General features: G+C 44.5%; 1 protein-coding gene across 1 annotated transcript in view; it reads right to left on the bottom strand.

The window, feature by feature from the left end:
- The window catches only part of ACOD1 (aconitate decarboxylase 1), a 33,776-nt gene extending 13,666 nt beyond the window's left edge, over positions 1 to 20,110 (bottom strand). Inside the window, exons 1-4 of the mRNA XM_052650033.1 lie at positions 20,016 to 20,110; positions 16,209 to 16,306; positions 15,752 to 16,148; positions 6,646 to 6,815 (exon numbers count right to left, since the gene is read on the bottom strand). Coding sequence (XP_052505993.1) covers positions 6,646 to 6,815; positions 15,752 to 16,148; positions 16,209 to 16,306; positions 20,016 to 20,110 — 760 coding nt within the window. The remainder of the gene's footprint in view (positions 1 to 6,645; positions 6,816 to 15,751; positions 16,149 to 16,208; positions 16,307 to 20,015) is intronic.
- Positions 20,111 to 23,042: the final 2,932 nt, after the last annotated feature.

Raw genomic sequence — 23,042 nt, 5'->3', positions numbered from 1 at the left:
AATTACTTTAAAAAATTTGTTTTTTCTGTTTCTCCTGGAATCATTCACAATACTTCTTCATCTGGTACCTCTCTTTCAGGCTGTCAGTTTTCCTTCTGTTTATTCATAATGGGTCCCACATGGGTCGGACTGCCCACTGGGGTTGGGATCTGACTCTTGTCTCAGTATCACTCTGTCTGTGGCGGCTGCTCTTCCATCAGCTCAGTCCCTCGATCTAGAATGATGACTCCTAGGCTTGGAGACCATGGGGCCTCCCTGACCAGCCTTAAGGAAGCTCTCAAACTTGGCTAAGATGAGAGGTTCTGGTCAGGATACAAACTAGGAGGGCTAACATGGTCAGCCATGCTTGCGTATTACAATTATAACTGAAAAAAGAAATGTACAGGACACAGAACCCAAGGAGAGAACTTCAGGTTTACTCACTACCATCTCACTTTGGTAGAAATTTTGGATCAAGCCACCACCAGACTCCTGGGGGGTCTTTAGATCAGTGTCTCCTGCTGGGCCGATCAGTCACAGCAAGAATGCTAGCAGGGTCTTGTGGGACCTGCATGGTTCAGAGGCGGACCCACAGGTGTACCATATGTTATTTGGCTTGTGTTCTCAGGTGTGATGATCTTCTTCTAAGAGTTGTCATCATCTGCTTTTCATATTCTTATTTTTCATGTGGCTTTGACTGTCCCCATTCAGCTGACCATAGGTCATTAAGCAGGATATTTTGCTGATGTCTCAGTGATTTTATCCCCTTGTCCTCCATTTGGATATTTTCTTCATGGCTGATAAACTAGTGTTCTAAAACTTGCTTCATGAAATTAGGGTGGAGAGAGAGAGAGGGAGAACAGAGAGACACAAAGTGACAGCTGGGGCCGGGACCCATGGAGGCGTCAGCCATGGGCTCACTTTGGTACGTGAGCACACTCACAGGACTGATTATCAGGTTTGCAGATCTTTTTCTAATTAGCACGCATGATCGTCTTGAGTCCCAGGGGCTGACTTTCACTAACCCAAATTATTTGAGAACAGAGAGTCAGTCAGAAAGCCAGTTTGTTAATTTATATTGAGCAGAATTCCATAACGTCTTCTATTAAGCCCTTTTCTGTATCAAGGTCCCCAAGAAGTTAAGTTAGTGATGTTCACTTGATCAATAGCGAGGAGGGAGCACTGAGAACTGCCTTATCCAGACCGTGGAAGAGATGCTATCCTTGCTCCGTGAAATCTCCTACCTGTCTGGTGCCCAGGCACATGCATCCATTGGATTCTCTGCTAGATATGCTTGGCCAGAATTTATTTTGCTCTTCATAAATTACCATTATGTTGTTAGCCTTTTAGTTTTTGTTCTGTGAAAACATGATGCTAACTTACCGCAAATTGCAATCAGACATTCCTGGGTTTTACATTTTACACCCCAAACATGTCAGCTTTGTCTGTCGGCAGGCTAGGTGAGCTCTATACCCACTACATTTACTACACAATAAAACACAGTCTCTGGGTGGCAACAGCATGATAACTGACAGGAGAAACTCACTGTTGTTGTGTTTCAATAAGAGAAAAATTCCTGTCAGTTGAAATGTCTGTCATGATTTATTCAAAATAAACAAATTAGCCATTCATTTCAACATTTAAGTATTTCCTCAAAATGTTAGAGAAATAGTTGGAGTTAACGTGGCCTTTTCTGATTTTGCTGAGTTTTGGCATTTTCCATGTGACTACCTGGGTTCCACCCTCTGGAATACCTACTTAGCTCTGCTCTTTCCCTTCCTTCCTCTGTAATTCACAAAGAACATTCTCCTTTTTCTTCAGTTTAACAAACTTAACTAAATCTAGTTTGCAAAGATTTTCTAAACTGTCAGACTGCGGTTTCATTCTTTTGTTATTCTTTATTCTATCAACTAAAAAAAAAAATCTGTCTTGGTCTCAGAGGTGTGAAAAACGGGAAGAGGAATTGTCAAAATCCACAAAGAATTTTCCGTATGTTGGAAAACACTGTGCTGATGACTGTGGATGTGGGAATGAGGCAGGAAGGAAGTGGGTAGGACACAGTGAGTACCTTTGAGATACAACGAAAACTGGTCAGAACCAAATGGCTCAAGATGGAGGAAGATTTGACTTGCAGGAGACCTCATGACCCTAAGCCTCATTATAAGCTCATTGGAATATATTAGCATATGCTAGACAACATACCCACAGGTGCCATGGCAGTTCTGAGAATGGCTATAAAAAGCCAAAAAAGTGGGCAGTGGCCCCCTTCATGGGAATCACAACCCTTTCCCAAAATATTAATAGTTGCAGTAATCCTCCTACTTGTTAACCCATGAAATTACCCTGCCCATAAATGCTAACCACCCCATATTTTGTGACTGCCTCTCGCCTTCTGAGATAGCCCACAGTCCGTCTATAGAGTGTGTAAACTTGCTTTCACTTTGCTATGGCTCGCTCTTGAACCCTTCCCTGCAGAAAGCCAAGGACCCTCACTTGGTGGCCCCATCCCAGGGTGGTTGTTGTTGTTCAGTTGCTAAGTCATGTCCGACTGTGACCCCCATGAACTGCAGCACACCAGGACCTTCACCATTTCCCGGAGTCTGCTAAAACTCATTTCCATTGAGTCAGTGATACCATCCAACCATCTCATCCTCTGTCACCCCCTTCTCCTCCTGCCCTAAATCTTTCCTAGCATCAGGGTCTTTTCTGTAGAGTAGGCTTTTTGCATCAGGTGGCCAAACTATTGGAGCTTCAGCATCAGTCCTTCCAATGGACATTCAGGACTGATTTCCTTGAGCATTGACTGGTTGGATCTCCTTGCAGCCTAGGGGACTCTCAAGAGTCTTCTCCAACACCACAGTTCAAAAGCATCAATTCTTCAGCACTCAGCCTTCTTTATGGTCCAACTCTCACATCCATACATGACTACTGGAAAAAACATAGCCTTGACTAGACAGGACCTTTGTTGGCAAAGTGGTGCCCCTATTTTCCTGCAACAGAATAATAAGATGTTGGGAAAATGTAACTAAAATAAAAATCTTCTCTCAACCCAGAAATCCTCTCCGCAGAAGTAATAGAGTAAGAAAACACTTTATTAAATAAGCCTTAAACCAGAATGTGATGCCCGCCACAGGCAATCTCCAGAGAGACTGCAAGGACAGAAAAGAATCTCACCTCCTTGCATAGGCAAGCAGACACTATGCATTGCATACAGTGTTGAAATAAACAATAACTAGTCCTCAAGTCTGAGGACTTGACGGCACCTTTTGTCATAACATAGTTCATTCTAAATTTACTTGGTAATTGAGGTGACCGTTGTTTAATTCATTTTATCCAGAGGGAAAGCACACTTCTTATTTCTTCATGAAGAAGCAGCTTTGCAATTTGGAATAAGACACCCACCAAAGTTAGGCTGCAGGACCTATTAACAGTCTCTCCCACATTCTGTGTGAACGAATCCATACATGTGGGGCGTAGGTGAGTACAGTGGTCCCAAATCCCTACCTAGCTCTGGTTTCTGACCAGTGCTGAAATTGCATTTTAGTGCTGGGGGTGACATTCCACCTGTCTATCCCACAGTGCTCTCAGTGGGGGCTTTCCTGAGAGGCTCTGAAATTGCTTGGCATCCATGGACTTCTGGGATGTCAGGGGCTGTTTTCAGCTCAGAAACTCACCTGGGGGAGGGATGAAAGCTGACAGTGGGACAAGTTGCCATAAGAGAATAACAAGGCGGAGTTTAGAGAGGCCACCTGGCTGCTCTGGCAGATCCTTTCTAGGAAAATGCCTTCATGAGGTCACCTGGGTGAGCAGGCTGGATCCATCTCTGAGTGCTAAGCTCGGCTGGGGAGGGGCCTTGCCCCTCGTAGGAGGCTGAGGTGTGGACGAGAAGGCCAGGGTATCATTCACACTTTGGATGTTCCTTTATATCTCGAGGCTGGCTGTGTTCACTGTGTAGGGTCCTTCCCTATGGCAGTGTGGCTGGGACATCAGATGAGTAATGGGATGTTGCTTGTTGAGTGTGAAACTGAAATAAGTAGTGGAAGAAATTGGAGGGACTTTACCAAGACTTTCGGAAAGCTAGACTTCCCTGATCCACACGGTGGATACTTCTCGTTGATCTTCACCGAATGTAAGATCTTGCCTTTGTTTTTTTTCATTTTGTTCCTCTTTTAAAATTCCATATTTACCATCTTTCTGTTGTTGTAATACACAGACACATGACATCACATTCTTGTTTTGGTGTAACTCTAACAAGAAGTTAAAATCAAGTTCTTGTAACTGGGAAGATGGCACCTTACTTGTGGAATATCATGTCTCCTTGAAGTATCCTTGTGGTCCTGAGGTTCTGTCATAATTCTTAGAAATCTCTCCCTTCCTCTCTTGCTTAGCATGGGTCAGTCATTATATGTGGATTTTGCTACTGTAACTCTGAGTGGTAATCTGCAGAATCAATCCCCGTCTAAGGGGCACCTTTTGTTGCTCCAGTGTGCTAGTAATAAGGAGACTTGGGTTTGATCCCTGGGTCAGGAAGATCCCTGGAGAAGGGAATGGCAACCCACTCTAGTACTCTTGCCTGGAAAATTCAATGGACAGAGGAGCCTGGCAGGCTACAGTCCGGGGGGTCCCAAAGAGTTGGACAGGACTGAGTGACTTTCACCTCCATGAAGATTTCAGAAATCTGATGCCCAGACAGTGAAGCAGACTCTTGGGGTGACCCATGTATCAGTTGTTTTTAAAGGTTCCCATCCCTAAGTGATTCTGTTTGTAGCCAAGGGCTGAGCCAGTGATCCAGCCTAAAGTTCTGAGGTTTACTGAGGCTGCGTCTTCCTCATGGGTGGCCAGCACTTATAAGCATCCTGGCTTATACTCCAGGATTTCAGACTTGCTCCTGTTCCTGTTACACACTGACTTTGTGCAGAGCCCCATGGCTCTTCTGCTTCTATCCTGCTCTTGCTGGGTCTTTTCCAGGGACCCATGGATCCGTCCAAGATGCTGGCTGTCTTTGTCTCCTTGCATTTCTGACTTTTGTCTGATTTCTTACAAACTGCATCAGGCTCCATTAGGGAACAAATGATTTCTTTGAAGACCCCAAGCACTGAAAAAAAAGGGCCCTTCTGCTCTTTCCACCAACTTATAATAAAATTAAAATTAATTAATGCACTATTAACTATATCATGCACTATTACGCTTTACATATGCTCTATTAATGTAATGTTTAATTCCCACAAAACATCATCATTCCCATTTGATAGATAAGCCAACTGAGGCAGTGAGAGATGAGTAATTTGCCCAAGACAACACAGCTGTTACATGGTACAGCCAGGGCTTTGAGACAGATAGCCTGATTCCAAAGACCACAGTAAGCCACACCAAACAGTAAAATGAGTTTAAAGAAGGGGAATAATGTAGATTTTCCATCTACTTGGATGCTTTTTTTGGAAATTCTTTCAAAATTTTTTTCTCCTTCTTTTGGTGTTCCTGCTTAGCAGATGCCTTAAGCACACACCTATTTCAGCTGTTGGTGATCCATCACTGTTGGGTTAACCCATGTCAGACATCCTTGATGTTGAAAGCTTGCATCAATCCCCTCGTCCTGGGATATTTGTATATAGTAAACACACCCACTTGATGAAGCTTCAACCAGCTGCTGGCAAGGCCTGTCTCCCCGACGCCCTCTTGCCATTGTAGGCAGATCTGTTACAAACGCTTTTCCTACAGTTTACTAAGCGCTGGCTTATCTGTCTTGATTGTCTCAGCCCCTAGATAGTCCTGATTCCTCCCTTCCTTGTGGGAAACAAAACACCTGGTCCCTTTAGGTAAAGCAGAGTGCTGATTTAAAGCAGTGGTTCTCAGACTTGCTGTCTGTCGCCTGCAGGGCTCGCTCAAACCCAGATTACTTGTCAGAAATGCCTGTGCTGCTAGCCCCGTGACCACACTCTGAAAACCCCTGCCTTAGACCCCGTCTGCTGAAGTGTGGCCTGCAGGTTGGCATCACCTGGGAGCGTGCTAGAAACGCAAACTGGCAGGTCAGAGCTCACACTTCTAGAATGAGAACTTGTGTTTAACAAGTTTCTCAGTGTGATACGTATGCACATTACAGTTTGAGAGGCACTGGCTTCTATCACCTGTTTTGATTCCTTCTAGGACTTTTAATGTCAAGTATAAACCTTATTTGACAGAAATAGTCAAAATAGTTACCACATTAAACTATATTCTGGCCACAAAAAAGACCAAATAAGATGATATGGGTGGTCTGGGACAAATCTATGACAAGTCCCTCCAAGCACCTAACAGCTCAGCATCATGCCCTTCTAACAGAGGGAAGATGATGTGTTCACCGTGACGGCAGCTTAAAAGATGATTAATATGCGCATGCTCAGTGCAGCCTGATGCTGGCAGGCGGGACTGATGAGCTTTTAAACTCCTCTTCTATCAGCGGAACAGTGACATAAAATGTACACTCAATTTAAAGTTTATATGAAGTCTGAATACTTTGAAAATCAGTCAGTCAGAAATAAAAACTGCTAGTTCTGGGTCAGTGAGGGTAAGTAGTGGGGAAGAGGGAAAGCTATTTTCACTGTTACTTTTACGTTTTAGAAAAAAAAAAAATGATAGGTTGGCAAGATAAATATCGTTTGTTCTTTAAAAAGTGAGGAAAATAGTTACCAAGATTATCGTTATTTTCTCTAAGTCCCGATAAAGATTTTTGGATTTCGAAAGTCAAAGGATGAACAGATGAGTCTCCAGCACAGTAAGAGAGGATCATTTGCATCTGTCCATATATTCGGACATGCTGGGTGAGCATAATCAGGCAATAAATATCAGCAAAGCTGCCACTTCAAACAAACAAAAAAAAAGTGAAAAATGAAAGCATTTAATAAATGTTTCTGAAGTATAAAATCTAAGTGCTACAAAACCCTGAAACTTGATAATCAAAATAGCTGTCTTTCTTGGGTGCTTGGGCTTCCCTTGTGGCTCAGCTGGTAAAGAATCCACCTGCAGTGTGGGAGACCTGGGTTTGATCCCTGGGTTGGGAAGATCCCCTGGAGAAGGGAAAGGCTATCCACTCCAGTATTCTGGCCTGGAGAATTCCATGGACTGTATAGTCCATGGGGTCACAAAGAGTCAGACACAACTGAGTGACTTTCACTTGGGTGTTTACTATATGCCAGGAATTAAGCTAAGTGCTTTATCTATATGTTGTATGTGACCTCATTAATCCTTGCCAGAACCTTAGTGTTCTACAGTGATTTGTATTTTACAGATGAGGAAACTGAAGCTCAAGGATGCTTAGGGGTAGAGGTAAATGTTGTCTATGCACATTAATACATGTATTCTGCAGTTACACGCCACGTAATCTACCTCGTGAAGAAATACTTATAGCTTCTTTTCTTGAATGTTGCTGGTAGGAGGATAAAGAGAAAGATTTACTTAATTTGCCTATAATTAGGATGAAGAATGCTTTCTGTGCTCAGCTGTCTTGGTTTTTTTTTCCAATTCTGAAACCAGATGCGTGCGTGCTAAATTGCTTCAGTCGTGTCTGATTCTGTGCGACGCTATGGACTGTAGCCTCCCAGGCTCCTCTGTCATGAGATTTTCCAGGCAAGAATGCTGGAGTAGGTTGCCATGCCTCCATTCAGGGGAGCTTCCCAAACCAGGGATCGAACCCAAGTCTTGCGTCTCCTGCATTGGCAGTGGGTTCTTTACCACTAGCGCCACCTGGGAAGCCCACTGAAACCAGAGTCTTGGGCAGAATGGGACAGTTGATCAGCCTACTGGGATTCCAGGGGAATGAAGCATTGGAGCCAAGCCTTTAAAAGCAGATCACTTGACCTTTTTGCAAGTTTTAGTTAATAAGTGGCTCTTATGATAAAAGCACTTAAGTTCATGAAGGTCTGTTCTTGCTGGATTAAAGAACACTGAACCTGCCTACACTAGAGCTGGTTTGTTTTGGTTTTGCTTTGTTATTCTGAGTAGTGGTGATGGATAGTCAGATAAGAATCACAGCCTGAAGTCATGGATTCTGTGATTTGCCCCACCTTAGGAACACAAGCAAGAAATCAGCTTTGGAGGACCCTCACTCTGGACATGTTTCCAAGGTTTGTGCCCTTGGACTTTTTAGCTATCAAGTGAAAAAGCCTTCCTTGCTTACCGTACACAAGTAACCCCACTCCTACCTGTGTTTTGTAATTTTGGGTCGTGAGCTTATCTTTAGAGAGGCTTTTGGGCTCCAAAATCACTGCAGATGGTGACTGCAGCCATGAAATTAAAAGACGCTTACTCCTTGGAAGAAAAGTTATGACCAACCTAGATGGTATATTCAAAAGCAGAGACATTACTTTGCCGACTAAGGTCCGTCTAGTCAAGGCTATGGTTTTTCCTGTGGTCATGTATGGATGTGAGAGTTGGACTGCAAGGAAGGCTGAGCGCTGAAGAATTGATGCTTTTGAACTGTGGTGTTGGAGAAGACTCTTGGGAGTCCCTTGGACTGCAAGGAGATCCAACCAGTCCATTCTGAAGGAGATCAACCCTGGGATTTCTTTGGAAGGAATGATGCTAAAGCTGAAGCTCCAGTACTTTGGCCACCTCATGCAAAGAGTTGACTCCTTGGATAAGACTCTGATGCTGGGAGGGATTGGGGGCAGGAGGAGAAGGGGACGACCGAGGATGAGAGAGCTGGATGGCATCACGGACTTGACGGATGTGAGTTTGAGTGAACTCCGGGAGATGGTGATGGACAGGGAAGCCTGGCGTACTGCGATTCATGGGGTCGCAAAGAGTCGGACACGACTGAGCGACTGAACTGAACTGAACTGAACTGAGTCTGTAAACTTCCACAGTGACCTGAGTTGGGGTTTGTATTTGCTTATATAGGGAGTCCTGGGGTACATTTGGAGGGACATTTCTTATACTAATTTCTGGCTTGGTAGGTGAGGACCTTGCAGGTAGTTATTGAGTCCTGCCCCGAAGGCCACAGGTATGATCCCTGTGTACCGAGGCCACAGAAGTGGAGCCCAGAACTAAGATCATCTCTGAAGCTAATTGAGCTCCTTTGTAACTACTACCAGAAGCCCCCTGATCATCACTAACAAGCTTCTTAACTCCAAATTAAGCAAAGATGCCCACTCCAGTAAATATCCTATAAAGGCTGGCAATGCCAACCTTCCAGCAGGAATTTTCTTTATCTTGAGGCTATAAGAAGTGAATATTAACTCACGAAAAAGGTCGACTCTCCCTGATCTAGCAGGAGGTCGGCCTGCTGCATTTACAATGCCTTCATTTTCTCTGCTCTTTGTTCTTAATAAACTTACTCCCTTCTGAAATTCTCTGTGTCTGGAAATTCTTTTCCAACCCCCCACTTGGACTGCCTCAACAGTAGTTTAAAGTTGAAGTGTAAATCCATGTAAGGGCAGGCCTGTGACTTAATTCTGGGGAAGATACTCTCCCCACCATCCCTCATCTGAAAGCCCCTATAGAGATGGGCACATATTCTCTTTGACTTCCTATACTGCTGAATGATTTTTCTTATGTACATGGGGCTACCAAGTGAAACATAGAGCTGCCCAGTTAAATCTGAATTTCAGATAACAACAACAAATTTTCTAGTATAACTGTATTCTAAATACTGTGTTGGATATGATTGTATTAAACATTTAGCTGTTCTTCATTTGCAATACCAATTTAACTGGATGTCTTGTATTTTTATTTGCTAAATCTGGCAGCCTAGGTGATACACCCTATGTGTATCTTTTACTCAGGCTGAGGTCCTTTGGGAAGTCTAGCTTTATTTGGGGTCTTAGTGGTAACTCCCCAACATGAGGGGTTATCTCTTGCTTCCATGAAGTCTTGGAAACCTCAGCCCTGGGGTTGTAATGCTAGTGTTGAACACGGTGTCTCTTACCTACTTGACTGTTACACTCTTGGTTCTCTGGATTCTTGCTGCAGTTTTCAGTTTGTTTCATTTTTACCAAGCCAGAAATTAGTATAAGAAATGTCCCTCCAAATGTACCCCTCGAGTTATCTTATTTTCTCCCAAGCACGTGTATACCTTGAAGAGAGTGTTTGTTATGTTTTGTCCCAGATTTTGAGATGTTTTGAAGTAAAAGGGTTTCAGGTTATTTGGTCTACCCTATCACAGAAGATGTAAATTAGGACACAGATTCTGTAATAGTCAGCTAAGGTGTCTGATACATTGGTGTTGGGGGAAGTTAAAATGCTGTTAACATTTAAAAGTCTCCAGGACTTCTGAGCTCTTCATAGGAGGGTGATATTATGCATGATAAAGTATAACCAAGTCAGTAGTGAGATACTTTGAAATCAGGTTATTATAATACAATTTCAAAGGTACCAAGGGTTAGCAATTCACAGGAAGAAATAATTATAAGAGCATGTAACTAACTTAAGAATATGTGATCTGTAAGTCTGGGTGACTCAGTTCCTAGGGCAGTGTTATAGATGGTACTACAGATCACCAAGTATTCTGTTCCTCCTTGCAGGGCCCCTCCCTGAGAGGGTACACGTCCCCTTCCTGGCCACGTGACCGGGGTTTGGCTAGGGAAGCAGAAGTGAACACTGCCAGTAAGAGATCTGTGGTTTGTCTTTTCTCTGTGCCATGGGTATCTTCTAGCAGATATGAGATAGATGGAGCTACACACAGCCAACCCTCTGATGTATATCAAGTATAAGCAAGAAAAAACTCCTCATTCTTTTAAGCCAGTGGGGTTTCCAGACTGTTTGTTACTGCAGTACAACTTGACTTCTTCTGACCTATTTTGAATGACAGAGATATCATCGGCCCTCAGGCACGAAGCCAAGTGCCAAAGGTTGCAAACATGAGCAGGTTTGGTGTGGTCTTTCCCCGTATGAACTTTGGTTCTAAGAGGTGACAAAAATTAATCAAACAGAAAATGTGGAAGTAAAAGTTTTGAAGGAAACCAATTATTGGTAAAATTAAAGTGCATTTCTTCAAAATGATACCCCACCTATTTCCAGAAAAGCCCGAAGCTATTTATAGAATCAGACACAACATATAACTAAGATCAGAGACACATTAATACAGCAGAGGAATCAAAGTCACTGGGCTGTAAGAGAGAACGATTACTGCAGTAGGGCATGATCACCATTTCCACTTTCTGGAGCCAAGGCAAGAAGGGAGTTGAGTAATACAGGTCTTACTGTCTGACAGCAGGATGCAGGCTAGATCTTTGAGGAACTAAACTTCTTCTTGCTGTGAATAAAGAAATTTATTGAGTGGGTCTTCATATGAGAGACATTTTACAACTTGACAGGCAGTAACTCTAAATTTGACCTTGCAAAAGTCATGGAAACATTGTTGAAATGGATAATCTTGGTATAAACCATCTATAAAAGCTGTGTGTGTGTGTGTGTGCTCAGGAGTGTCCAACTCTGCGACCCCATTAGCTGTAGACCATCAGGCTCCTCTGTCCATGGAATTCTCCAGGCAAGAATACTGGAGTGGGTTGCCCTTTCCTACTCCAGGGGATCTTCCCCACCCAGGGACGGAATGCGAGTCTCTCGTGTCTCCTGCATTGGCAGGTGATACTTTACCACTGCACCTCCTGGGAAGCTGTTGGGGTCCTTTAATGTCCGGGACCTGGCGGTCCGGAGTCTACAATAGGAAAGTGAAAGAGAGAGCCGGAGGGAGGGAGGGAGGAAGGGAGACAGAGAGAGAGAAAGAAAGAAAGACAGACAGACAAACACGGGGATCCAAGCTCTGATGGAGCAAAGGTGCTTTAATGATCGTTCTGTGAGTATATATAGGCTATGTTACAAGAAATGTCTTTTGACGGTGATAAAGATCAGAAAACCAAATGTACAGCAACCGTTACCAAGGGAACAAAGGGATTAATAACAGTCACAAGGTCAGGAGACAATCCATATCTCAAGAAAGGATCAAGACTAAGCAGTTTTGTCGTAAGGAGAATGTTTACTGAAGGAGACTCAAGCCTGTCTTATCCTATGACTTCAGTCCTGAGAGCTGCGTGCAGCTCTACTCATTTCTGGCAGCAGAAACTAAGAAGGAACAGAGGGTTTATGAGAAACAGCATGTAGGAATCCTGTTAAACATTCCCTGACAAGAAGCCTCTATAGAAGTGGAAGAGAACAAAAATCTTAATTAAGGGAAGCCATTCCTGTAGGGAGCTTAGGTACTGTAAGCTAGACTGGTTGCTTTCTGCTGTCTTACCCATGGCAGGGTGGAGGACGCACTGCTAGGGAGGGTCCAGGAAGCGTACATTGTCAGATGACCCTTAAGGTAAGTTGTGTCTGACTCTTTGCGACTCCACCACAGACTCTACAGTGCTTGGAATTCTCCAGGCCAGAATACTGAAGTGGGTAGCCTTTCCCTTCTCCAGGGGATCTTCCCAACCCAGGGATCAAACCCAGGTCTCCCGCATCGCTGGCAAATTCTTTACCAGCTGAGCTACAAGGGAAGCCCGAGAATACTGGAGTGGGTAGCCTATTCCTTCTCCAGGGGATCTTCCTGATCCAGGAATCAAACCGGGGTCTCCTGCATTGCAGGTGGATTCTTTACCAGCTGAGCTATCAGGGAAGCCCCTGTTATCAGAGGCCTCAGGAGCCTACAGAAGATGCTGCTTTTGAAGTGGTCTGTATTAGAGTTTCTTCAGTCCAGACCTTAAAATTATGTTCTGTGTGGTTGGCAGAAGAATCCATCCCTCCATTTGCTTTAGAGGCCAGGAGGGGGCAGGGCTGCCACGTGCTGTATCATAGACATTCAAGAGCCTGAATTCTGTCTTTTGTCGTGTGTCACACAGGGACCAGTGGGAGGGATCGGCATTTTCTTCAAAAAGGAACATTAAAAACGTCTCAAATACTTCAACAGTTATTTATGAGACAAGCGTTTGGCACCATAAAACAGATAGAACATGATTTGTTTCTGAACATTTTAAGGGCTTTTAATGATGGGCTGCTTCAGCCAAATAAGAGTCTGACAGGCCATTCCTGGCTCATTAAATGGAGGGATGGTGGGCCCTTGGCCTAGATGAGCACTGAATCTGGGAAAAGGCCAGTCACATAGCCCTATTACGTCCTCCTTGGAAAGCTGATGAGGCTGTATGGGCCAGGGTGATGCCGTAGACACGAGCACAGTACAGTGTGATCTTAGCAGATGACCTCTGTAGCAAGCATGCAACTTCACCCATAAACACAGGTGTGTAAGAAGTGTATCTCTGTAAAATGTCTCTAACCAAATCTGTTTCCTCATGGAATCTTTATTCTGCTGAAGGACAGAAGTTCAGTCTCCACTGGTGTCAGGATCTCCCCCTTTCTCATCTTCCAGGACCGTGTGGGGAGGTGGGGGGCACTTATGCTGTCTCAAGGGGTTGGGTAGGGCCATCTGGTATCAGGCGTCAGGGTTGGACTGTCATCATCTGTTTACACTGGGTTTGGTGGAGACACCCCTGCTTCTTCTGGCCTCTGGTCTCTGGCCCACTGAGCCTAGTGATGTGCTTGTGGTTAACAAAACTGGTTGAGTGTAAATCTCACACCAAGTGTCCTTACACACACTCACACACACACATAGAAGGGTACAAGGAGACTTTGGAGGTGCTGAATATTTCTCTTACCTTGATTGCAGTGATCGTGTTTCACATGTGTATGCATACGTCCAAACTCATCAAATTAGACACATAAGGTATGTACAGGTGTATCAAACTGTGCCTCGGTAGGGGCTTCCCTGGTGACTCAGTGGTAAAGAATCCACCTGCAATGCAGAAGCTGCAGGCACTGGTTCGATCCCAGTGTCAGGAAAATCCCCTGGAGGAGGGCATGGCAATCCACTCCAGGATTCTTGCCTGCAGAATCCCATGGACAAAGGAGCCTTGTGGGTCCATGGGGTTGCAAAGAGTTGGTCATGACTGAAGCAACTCAGCACACAAACACACACCTCAGTAAGTGTTTTTAAAATGCTGTTTGAAAAAAGAACATAATATGTGGCAGGTAGTGGGCTAAATGCTTTTTATGTTAACTTATTACACTATCACAATAGAACACATGAGGTAGGTACCCATCGCTGTGTCCATTTTACAACTCAGGCAACGAGAGCATAAAAGAAGTTACTCTATTTCAGCCAGTTAGTAAATGCTGGAGCTGGCATGGACATGGAGGCAGACTAAAGTCAGACCTATGGTCTTTTTTTTTTTTTTAAACGTTTCTGCCTTGCCATGCAGTGTGCAGGGCCTTAGTTTCCCCACCAGTGCATGCCCTGCAGTGGAAGTGTAGAGTCTTAACTGCTGGCCTAACCAGGGAAGCCCCAGAACCTACGCTCTTAGTCCCAGCACTGTGCTCCCTCCTGAAACACCTTCCTCTGGACCCCGTCACACCAGGCTGTCCTGGTTCTTCTCCAGCCTCTCTAACCACGTTTCTGTGTGCCCCTGTGGCTTCTCTTCCTTACCAGCCCACTTCACTGGGTGCCACCTGAGCTCTGCCTTGGCTTTCTTCTTCTCATGGTGAACCCGCTCACCAGGGGTTCTTTGCTGGGCTCGTGGGCCCTGACTTCAGTCAAGGGCAGATGACTCCTTGCTCTGTCTCCGTGGCTTGTTCCGCTAGCCCAAGCTTCAGGCTCAGCTGTTTCGCTGTCTCCTTGCTGTCTCCATCTGGATGTCCTTGGGCACCTACCGCATCATCTCTTCCCCTCTCCTATGTTCTCTGGATCTCGTGGGGGCCCATCCATGCTGGAAAACTGAGTCATCTTGGCCTTCTTCCTCATCCTCCAGTGTATTTAATCATGAAGTTTGGGGAATTTCATTTTTCCCCTGATGGTTGCTCTGGTTGGAGCCCTTATGGTTTCTTTGATGCTGAAAAGGCTTCCTAAGTGGTCACTCAGCTTCCACTCTCATCTGCTTCTGTATATCCTCCTATAAACTGAGAGAGCTTTTCTTGCGAAACACAGCTCTTGGTTATTTGTGTGAACCCCTCATTTACAGAAGTGTTTCCCATCACTTACAGGCTTCCCATCATTTACAGAAGTGTTTCTTAAAACTGTGGTTCTTTGACAAGATGGATCAGAGCCACATGAGAGTTGGTTAAAGCAGAAGATTTCTGGCCCCAGCCCAGATCTACTATATCAGCACCTCTGGCTACAGTGTAGGGATGTGGACCTCCTTGATGCTAGCAGGCTGATTCCTAACCTGCTGCCTGGATAAAATCTAAGCATCCTAAAAGGACATGAATGTTCTGATCTCTATTCCTCTCTCTTCCTGATGTCTATCTCTTATCTCTTACCAGTCTCTCTGAGTTCCCCCAAACACTCAGCAGCTTGTCTGTTCTCCCCATATCCACGCAGACACAAAAACCCACTTACCGGGCTGTCCACTGGCCCCTCTGCCCAGAGTGCCTTTGCCTTCCTTCAGGTTGTCTATCTCTCTTTCCAATACCTGTCTCAGCCATCCATTCCTCTCCTTAGGTCTCTTGGCTCCGCAACCATGCCCCCATGGGCTCAAGAAGTTGCCCGCTCTGTGTTTCCCTGGGCTTCCCTGGTGGCTCAAGTGGTAAAGAAGCCGCCTGCAATGCAGGAGACGCAGAGTCAGGAAGATCCCCTGGAGAAGGAAATGGCAACCCACTCCAGTAGACTTAGCTGGGAAACCCCATGGTCCTTGGGGTCACAAGAGTAAGACACAACTCAGCAACTAAACACATACCTCTGTGTTCCCCTAATGCCACACCCCCTTGCACATCCTTGTCCACCCTCAGTGTACCCTCCTGTAAGTACGTGCCTGTCGTCTGTCTAGTTTACCAGCTTCTTGACAAGGGACCTTTCATCTTTCTGTTTCCAGGGCTCGATACAGTGGCCGATCCATGCCAGATGCCCAAATAAGTCTTTGTCGAAGAAATAAATGAATGAGTATAGAGTGTCAGTGCAGCAAAACGGAGGCTCTGAGGAACCACTAAAGCCAGGGTTACAGATTCGGCTAGAAGAGCCTGGTAGCCGTCATGAAGGAGGTGATGTTTCAGAAAGACCTTAAGGGAAAGGGATGGGGAGAATTTTGCTAGTAGAGCAAAGGGGACAAGGAAATTTCTGGCAGTGAGGCCTTTCAGGGCGAGGTGGGCATTCTGGCACACCTGGGCCCCGGGTGACTTGAGGGCAGTAGCAGTGGGTGAGCTGGGAGTCAAGACCGGCATCCCAGGCTTTCCTGAGGCCAAAAAAAAAAAAAAAAAAAAAAAAAATCCTGTGGCGGCCACGTGACCCGGACCGAGAGACCCACGGCCGGCAGCGCCACCTACTGTGCCAAACTGGTTTTCCAGCCCCTTAAGTGGGAAGATGGCAGCAAGTGACTCATTATCTTGTCGACTGTGGAAGTTTTAAGTTAAAACCTCTCACAGAATGAGAAAACCCATCGGTGTGACACACGAAACACGTTCACCAAATGATAATAAGCATTCTTCTAACTTGTGACATTTTCTTGCATTCAGCATTTTAAAAAAGGGCCTGTCTTTATTATTTCATGGACCGTATCTCACTGGCTTGCAGGATTGTCCCTTTACCTCTCTTGATGTTTTCATTCTAAAGTTATGTCAGCATGGGAGGCTTAATCGCTGCTGCTGCTTTTAGTAACTTTCGTTCACCGTTGAGATTTCTATTTTCATAAAGTAGTGACACACCAAGAATGATACCACAATTATTGGTAAAGTTAATCGGAATCCAGCTCTTTGAATATATCTCGTTTTAACAGTAATGCCCAAAGTTAAAGCGGTTGTAATCTGCATTGTATCTGACACAGTTCTGAGCACTATGTGGGGGCCTTGATAAACTGCAATGAGTAGAAAAGCGTTGCTTTCAGTCAATTTGATCTTGCGATCTACCAGAGTTTGCACAGTGCTATTTCTGTTTAAGGCTACTTTTTCTTCCAAAATTTCAGGAATATGTCCCTAAGGCTATTCTGGAGGGAAAAACAGGCAACTGTGAAGCCTAATTCACTGGGTCTTTCCTTAGAATCAGAAATTTCTGAAGGCATCTCTTCTTTTCTACTTTCATTCATTTCTTACAATGAGTTGGTTCTTGAGTTAGACTTCTTTAGATCCTCCATGTAAGTGATGGTCAACACCGAAATCATATTGATTATATTCTTTGTAGCCAATGATGGAGAAGCTCTATACAGTCAGCAAAAACAAGACTGGGAGCTGACTGTGGCTCAGATCATGAACTCCTTATTGCCAAATTCAGACTCAAATTGAAGAAAGTAGGAAAAACCACTCGACCATTCAGGTATGGCCTAAATCAAATCCCTTACGATTATACAGTGGAAATGACAAATAGATTCAAGGGATTAGATCTGATGGACAGAGTGCCTGAAGAACTACGGACAGAAGTTCGTGACATTGTACAGGAGGCAGTGATCAAGACCATTTCCAAGAAAAAGAAATGCAAAAAAGCAAAATGGCTGTCTGAGGAGGCCTTACAAATAGCTGAGAAAAGAAGAGAAGTGAAGGGCAAAGGAGAAAAGGAAAGATATACACATTTGAATCCAGAGTTCCAAAGAATAGCAAGGAGAGATAAGAAAGGCTTCCTCAGTGATCAATGCAAAGAAATAGAGGAAAACAATAGATTGGGAAAGACTAGCATTCCCTACAAGAAAATTAGAGATACCAAGGGAATATTTCATACAAAGATGGGCACAATAAAGGACAGAAATGGTATAGATCTAACAGAAACAGAAGATATTAAGAAGAGATGGCAAGAATACACAGAAGAATTATACAAAACAGATCTTCATGACTCAGATAACCATGATGGTGTGATCACCCACCTAGAGCCAGACATCCTGGGATGCAAAGTCAAGTAGGCCTTAGGAAGCATCACTATGAACAAAGCTAGTGGAGGTGATGGAATTCTAGATTATCTATTTCCAATCCTAAAAGATGATGCTGTGAAAGTGCTGCACTCAATATGCCAGCCAGTTTGGAAAACTCAGCAGTGGCCACAGGACTGGAAAAGGTCAGTTTTCATTCCAATCCCAAAGAAAGGCAATGCCAAAGAATGTTCAAACTACTGCACAATTGCACTCATCTCACACACTAGGAAAGTAATGCTCAAAATTCCCCAAGCCAGGCTTCAACAGTATGTGAACCACGAACTTCCAGATGTTCAAGCTGGATTTAGAAAAGGCAGTGGAACCAGAGATCTAATTGCCAACATCCACTGGATCATTGAAAAAGCAAGAGATTTCCAGAAAAACATCTACTTTGATTTTATTGACTATGCCAAAGCCTTTCATTGTATGGATCACAACAAACTGGAAAATTTTTCAAGAGATGGGAATACCAGACCACCTTACCTGCCTCCTAAGAAATCTGTATGCAGGTCAAGAAGCAAGAGTTAGAACTGGACATGGAACAAAAGACTGGTTCCAAATTGGGAGTACATCAAGGCTATATATTGTCACCTTGCTTATTTAACTTACATGCAGAGTACATCATGTGAAATGCCAGGCTGGATGAAGTATAAGCTGGAATCAAGATTGCCAGGGAAAAAGCAATAACCTCAGATACCCAGATGACACCACCCTTATGGCAGAAAGTGAAGAAGAACTAAAGAGCCTCTTGATGAAAGTGGAAGAGAAGGGTGAAAAAGTTGGCTTAAAACTCAACATTCAGAAAACTAAGATCATGACATCTGGTCCCACCATTTCATGGCAAATTGATGGGGAAACAATAGAAACTGTGAGAGACTTTATTTTTGGGGATTCCAAAATTGCTGTATATAGTGACTGCAGCTGTTAAATTAAAAGACGCTTGCTACTTGGAAGAAAAGCTATGACCAACCTAGTCAGCATATTAAAAAGCAGAGACATTACTTTGCCAACAAAGGTCCAGCTAGTCAAAACTATGGTTTTTCCAGTAGTCGTGTTTGGATGTGAGTTGGACCATAGAGAAAGCTGAGTGCCAAAGAATTGATGCTTTTGAACTGTGGTGTTGGAGAAGACTCTTGAGAGTCCCTTGGACTGCAAGGAGACCCAACCAGTTAATCCTAAAGGAAATCAGTCCTGAATATTCATTGGAAGGACTGATGCTGAAGCTGAGGCTCCAATACTTTGGCCACCTGATGTGAAGAACTGACTCATTGGAAAAGACACTGACACTGGGAAAGATTGAAGGCAGAGAAGGGGACAACAGAGGATGAGATGGTTGGATGGCAATACAGACTTGATGGACATGAGTTTGAGCATGCTCCCAGAGTTGGTGAGGGACAGGAAAGCCTGGCGTGCTGCAGCCCATGGGGTCACAAAGTGTTGGACAGGACTGAGTGACTGAACTGAATTGAACTGAATTGAAGTGAGATCATATGGTATTTCTCTGTATGGTTTATTCACTTAGCACAATGTCCTCTAAATTCATCCATTTGTTACAAATAGCAGGACTTTCATTTGTTTATATGACCGCGTCGTTTGTGTGTGTGTGTGTGTGTGTGTGTACATACCCCTACCAGTTACAGAACCAGAGAGTAAAGTGGTGGTTGCTGGGGGTTGGGGGCCTTCAGGAAGGTGGGGAGATGCTGGTCAGATGGTACAAATGTTCAGTTGAAAGATGAATAATCTCTGGGGCTCTCATGTATGTCATGGTGGCTCAAGTTAAGAATACCATATTATATGCTTGAAATGTGCTAAGAGAATAGATTTCGTGTTCTTAACACACACACATAAATGGTAATTATGTGAAGTGATGGATATGTTGATCATGGTAATCATTTCACAATGTATACTACCACATACAGGGTACTTAAACGAGTCCCTTACGGGTCAACTGGGTCCTGTCAGTGATTTACTGTATAAACTGCTTTGATCAGCTCAAGCTCCCGAGAGCTGCAGTTTGGTGGGAGAGGGACCTTGGCTGTGGCTGTCTTACTGACAAGAGCAGAGTGCAGGCTCGTCTGGTCTTGGGAATTGCCTCCCTTCAGACTGCAGCTATTCAGCTGTCTAGTCCACCTGCCTCTTTGGCATGACCCACACTGCCATCTGGGGCTAAATCCCCTTGTCATGCCTGTGGGACCCTCTGGAGCTCACCGGCTCTCCAAGTCCCATCTCCCTCCCTTCTTTTCTGGGCTCACGAGGACCGTGATGCTGGCCAAGCCCAGCTTCTCTTGTCCCCACACTTCCATTTCTCCTCTACCTCACTGTGGTGGCTTAAAGGAAACACACACAGATCCCAGGACGGTGGCCGCTCTACTCTCAGATCCTCAGCCTCACGTGGAACCCTCCATCATCTTCCCTTAGAGAGACTGAGGAGGTGCGAGTGGGTGCAGGAAACCTGCTTCCAGTGACTATGTATTTTTCTCATTCCTCAGTGCAGGCATTAGCAGAAAAACAGATGCTCCCTTATTGTGTCTGCCTCTCTCACACCTATACAGGTCAAAATTACTCTTAAGTCAAGCATGAGATAAGTTTATTCCTGCGTTCCTCCTGGTTCTCCATACAGGGGTGGCGCATGCGTGCTCAGTTGCTCAGTCACGTCTCACTTGCGACCCCAAGGACCACAGTCCGCCAGGCTCCTCCATCCATGGGATTCTCCAGGCAAGAATACTGGAGTGGGTTGCCTGGCCCTCCTTCAGGGGATCTTCCCGACCCAGGGATTGAACCCGCCTCTCCTGCACTGGCTGGTGGATTCTTTTACCACTGAGTCACCTGAGAAGCCCCATATAGGGGTGGGTCACAGGGTTACATCAAATTCAGGAGAACCCACAATAGCTAGTAATATGAGAGCATCCCACACTTTTGATAAGTGCTGTCATGGGAGCAGATGAGGTTCCTTCAGGGTGTGTTGTACAGCAGGGTTCCTCAAACTTTAGAGAGCATCAGGACCACCTGGAGGGCTTGTTCAAACACAGATTGTTGGTCTCATCTCCAAAATTTCAGGAGCACTGCAAAAGGGACCAGTATTTTGCATTTAGGATGGCAGACTCAGCAACTAAAAATACAAGACCCCAGTTCAATTGAACTTCAGATAAACGACAAATTTTAAAAGGATAAGCATCTCCCGAATACTGCATGGGACATAAAAAGTGAAGTTGCTCAGTCATGTCTGACTCTATGCGATCCCATGGACTGTAGCTTGCGACTCCTCTAATCCATGGAATTTTCCAGGCAGGAATACTGGAGTGGGTTGGCATTTCCTTCTCTAGGGGATCTTCCCAACCCAGGGATCGAACCTGGGTATCCCACATTGCAGGCAGATTCCTTACCATCTGAGCCACCAGGGAAGTCCTGAGAAGCATGGAACATACTTACAGAAGCATGGGACACACTTATCTTGAATTTTTTTTATCATAAAATTTAGGCATTACTTATCTGAAATCCCACTTTTACTGGGTGTCCTGTATTCTATCTAGCAACCTAATTTGCCTTTCCAGCAAGGGCCCTGGTGATGGGGATGTTGCTGGTCTGGAGACCACAGTTTGGACCACGTGTGCAGACTAGCATGAGTGCAGAGGCCTGGGTAATACCAACATGTAACCAGCGAAAGAATCCGAACAGCATTGTAAGGGAGGCAACAGAATTATAATGAGTGTTTTCAGAACCCAAAGGAAGAAAAAGTTTCAAAGACACAGAGTGATCAACCGAGTCACACATTACAGAGTTTGGGGGAAGGTGAGGATTGAAAAGAAGTTAGAGTTGGTGACGGAGGCCTCTGGGGATCTTTGTCACGTTCAGCGCACAAATAGGGGCAGAAGCAGTGGGCAGTGATGACGAGGGTGGCAGTGGCGGAGTGATGTCAGCTTGCATATGGTTGGTGGGGGACTACTTTGCGGAGGGATAAAGAAAGACAGGGATACAGGGGCACTCGAGGGTATTTTTTATGAAAGGAGACGGGGAGTATATTTACAGCCAGAGAAGAAGTCAGTAGAGCAGGAATGCCTGTTACAGAAGACAGAGAATAGCAGATGGGGTACAAGGCTGAGGGAGCCCCAGCTGGGGAGGCAGGAGAAAGATGGAACGAGGGAGAAAAGTTGGGAGAGTGCAGACTTAGCCTCCCAGCCCAGGGCAAAGTGTTGGATGTAAATTTTATAATTTGGCTCATAAAGGAAAAAGAACATCTGCTTAGAAAAAAATCTCTGCTGACATTGAATGTTACTATTGCAAAGTAAAAAAACATATGTGTGTGTGAGTAAGGGTGCTGAACGATATATTAAAAAATTCTGTGTGCTTTGAAAGCTTTTTTTTTTTTTTTTGCTGTAATTTATTCTTTGAGTCTCTCTTGCATTTGGTTTTATAAGGCTATATTCACAATTTTCCAAAATTGTTTTTTCCTCCTTGGGGCTTTCTTTTTCTCGTGGAGTAAACCTTTTTAATCTTCAGTTACAGGCTGCACGTTTTCATTGGTTTGTACCTTACGTATTTCCTTCCATGCCTGCACTTTGTTGGCTGTGCCTTATCCACAGACATCCCCACCCAACCTCACCGGTTTGTCTCTGATGATTTTCATTCTTGCCTTTCCCACTAATTTCTATGTTAAATTAAAAAGCATTGGTCTTCTATATTCAATAACCTAAGACATACCATGTAAGCATTGTTTTACTCTATAGTATTAAAATGATCTCAAGATCAAGTTGTTGAAAAGATCAGAGTTTCTCAAATTGTAATTTGGGAGCATCTGTCCCAGAATCTTACTGACTTAGGCTTTATGTGGTGTCCTGAAGGTGAATTTTAAGAGCCACAGAAATCCTGGAATGAACAGGGTCTTCGCAGCAGAGCCACCAGGCTTCTCCTCTTCTACTTCTGCCTGACTGCTCTGTTCTCTGCTGGGGCCAAGCAGGAAGAAACTCCCCTTTTTGCTCTATTTCTTTCCTCCTCTCTAAAGTGGGTGAGGTGGCTGAGGTGGTTAGAACTCTAGCAGCCTTTTTGGACCATGAGGGAAATTTGAGGATGGAAACTAGTAATAGGTTAGAACAGAAAAAATAGAGGGCCTGGGTCCTTGATTGTATGGACACATGGTACACCAACAATAAGTCACACCCTTGTATAATATTCTCTCATTAAATTGGGAAGAAATCCAGCACTTGATTCTTCTAATCGACAGAATTTGGCAAGGTAGAT

This window comes from Budorcas taxicolor, chromosome 12 (genome assembly GCF_023091745.1).
Source record: "Budorcas taxicolor isolate Tak-1 chromosome 12, Takin1.1, whole genome shotgun sequence".
Lineage (NCBI taxonomy): Eukaryota > Metazoa > Chordata > Mammalia > Artiodactyla > Bovidae > Budorcas > Budorcas taxicolor.
This window is presented reverse-complemented; position numbering and strand designations above follow the sequence as displayed.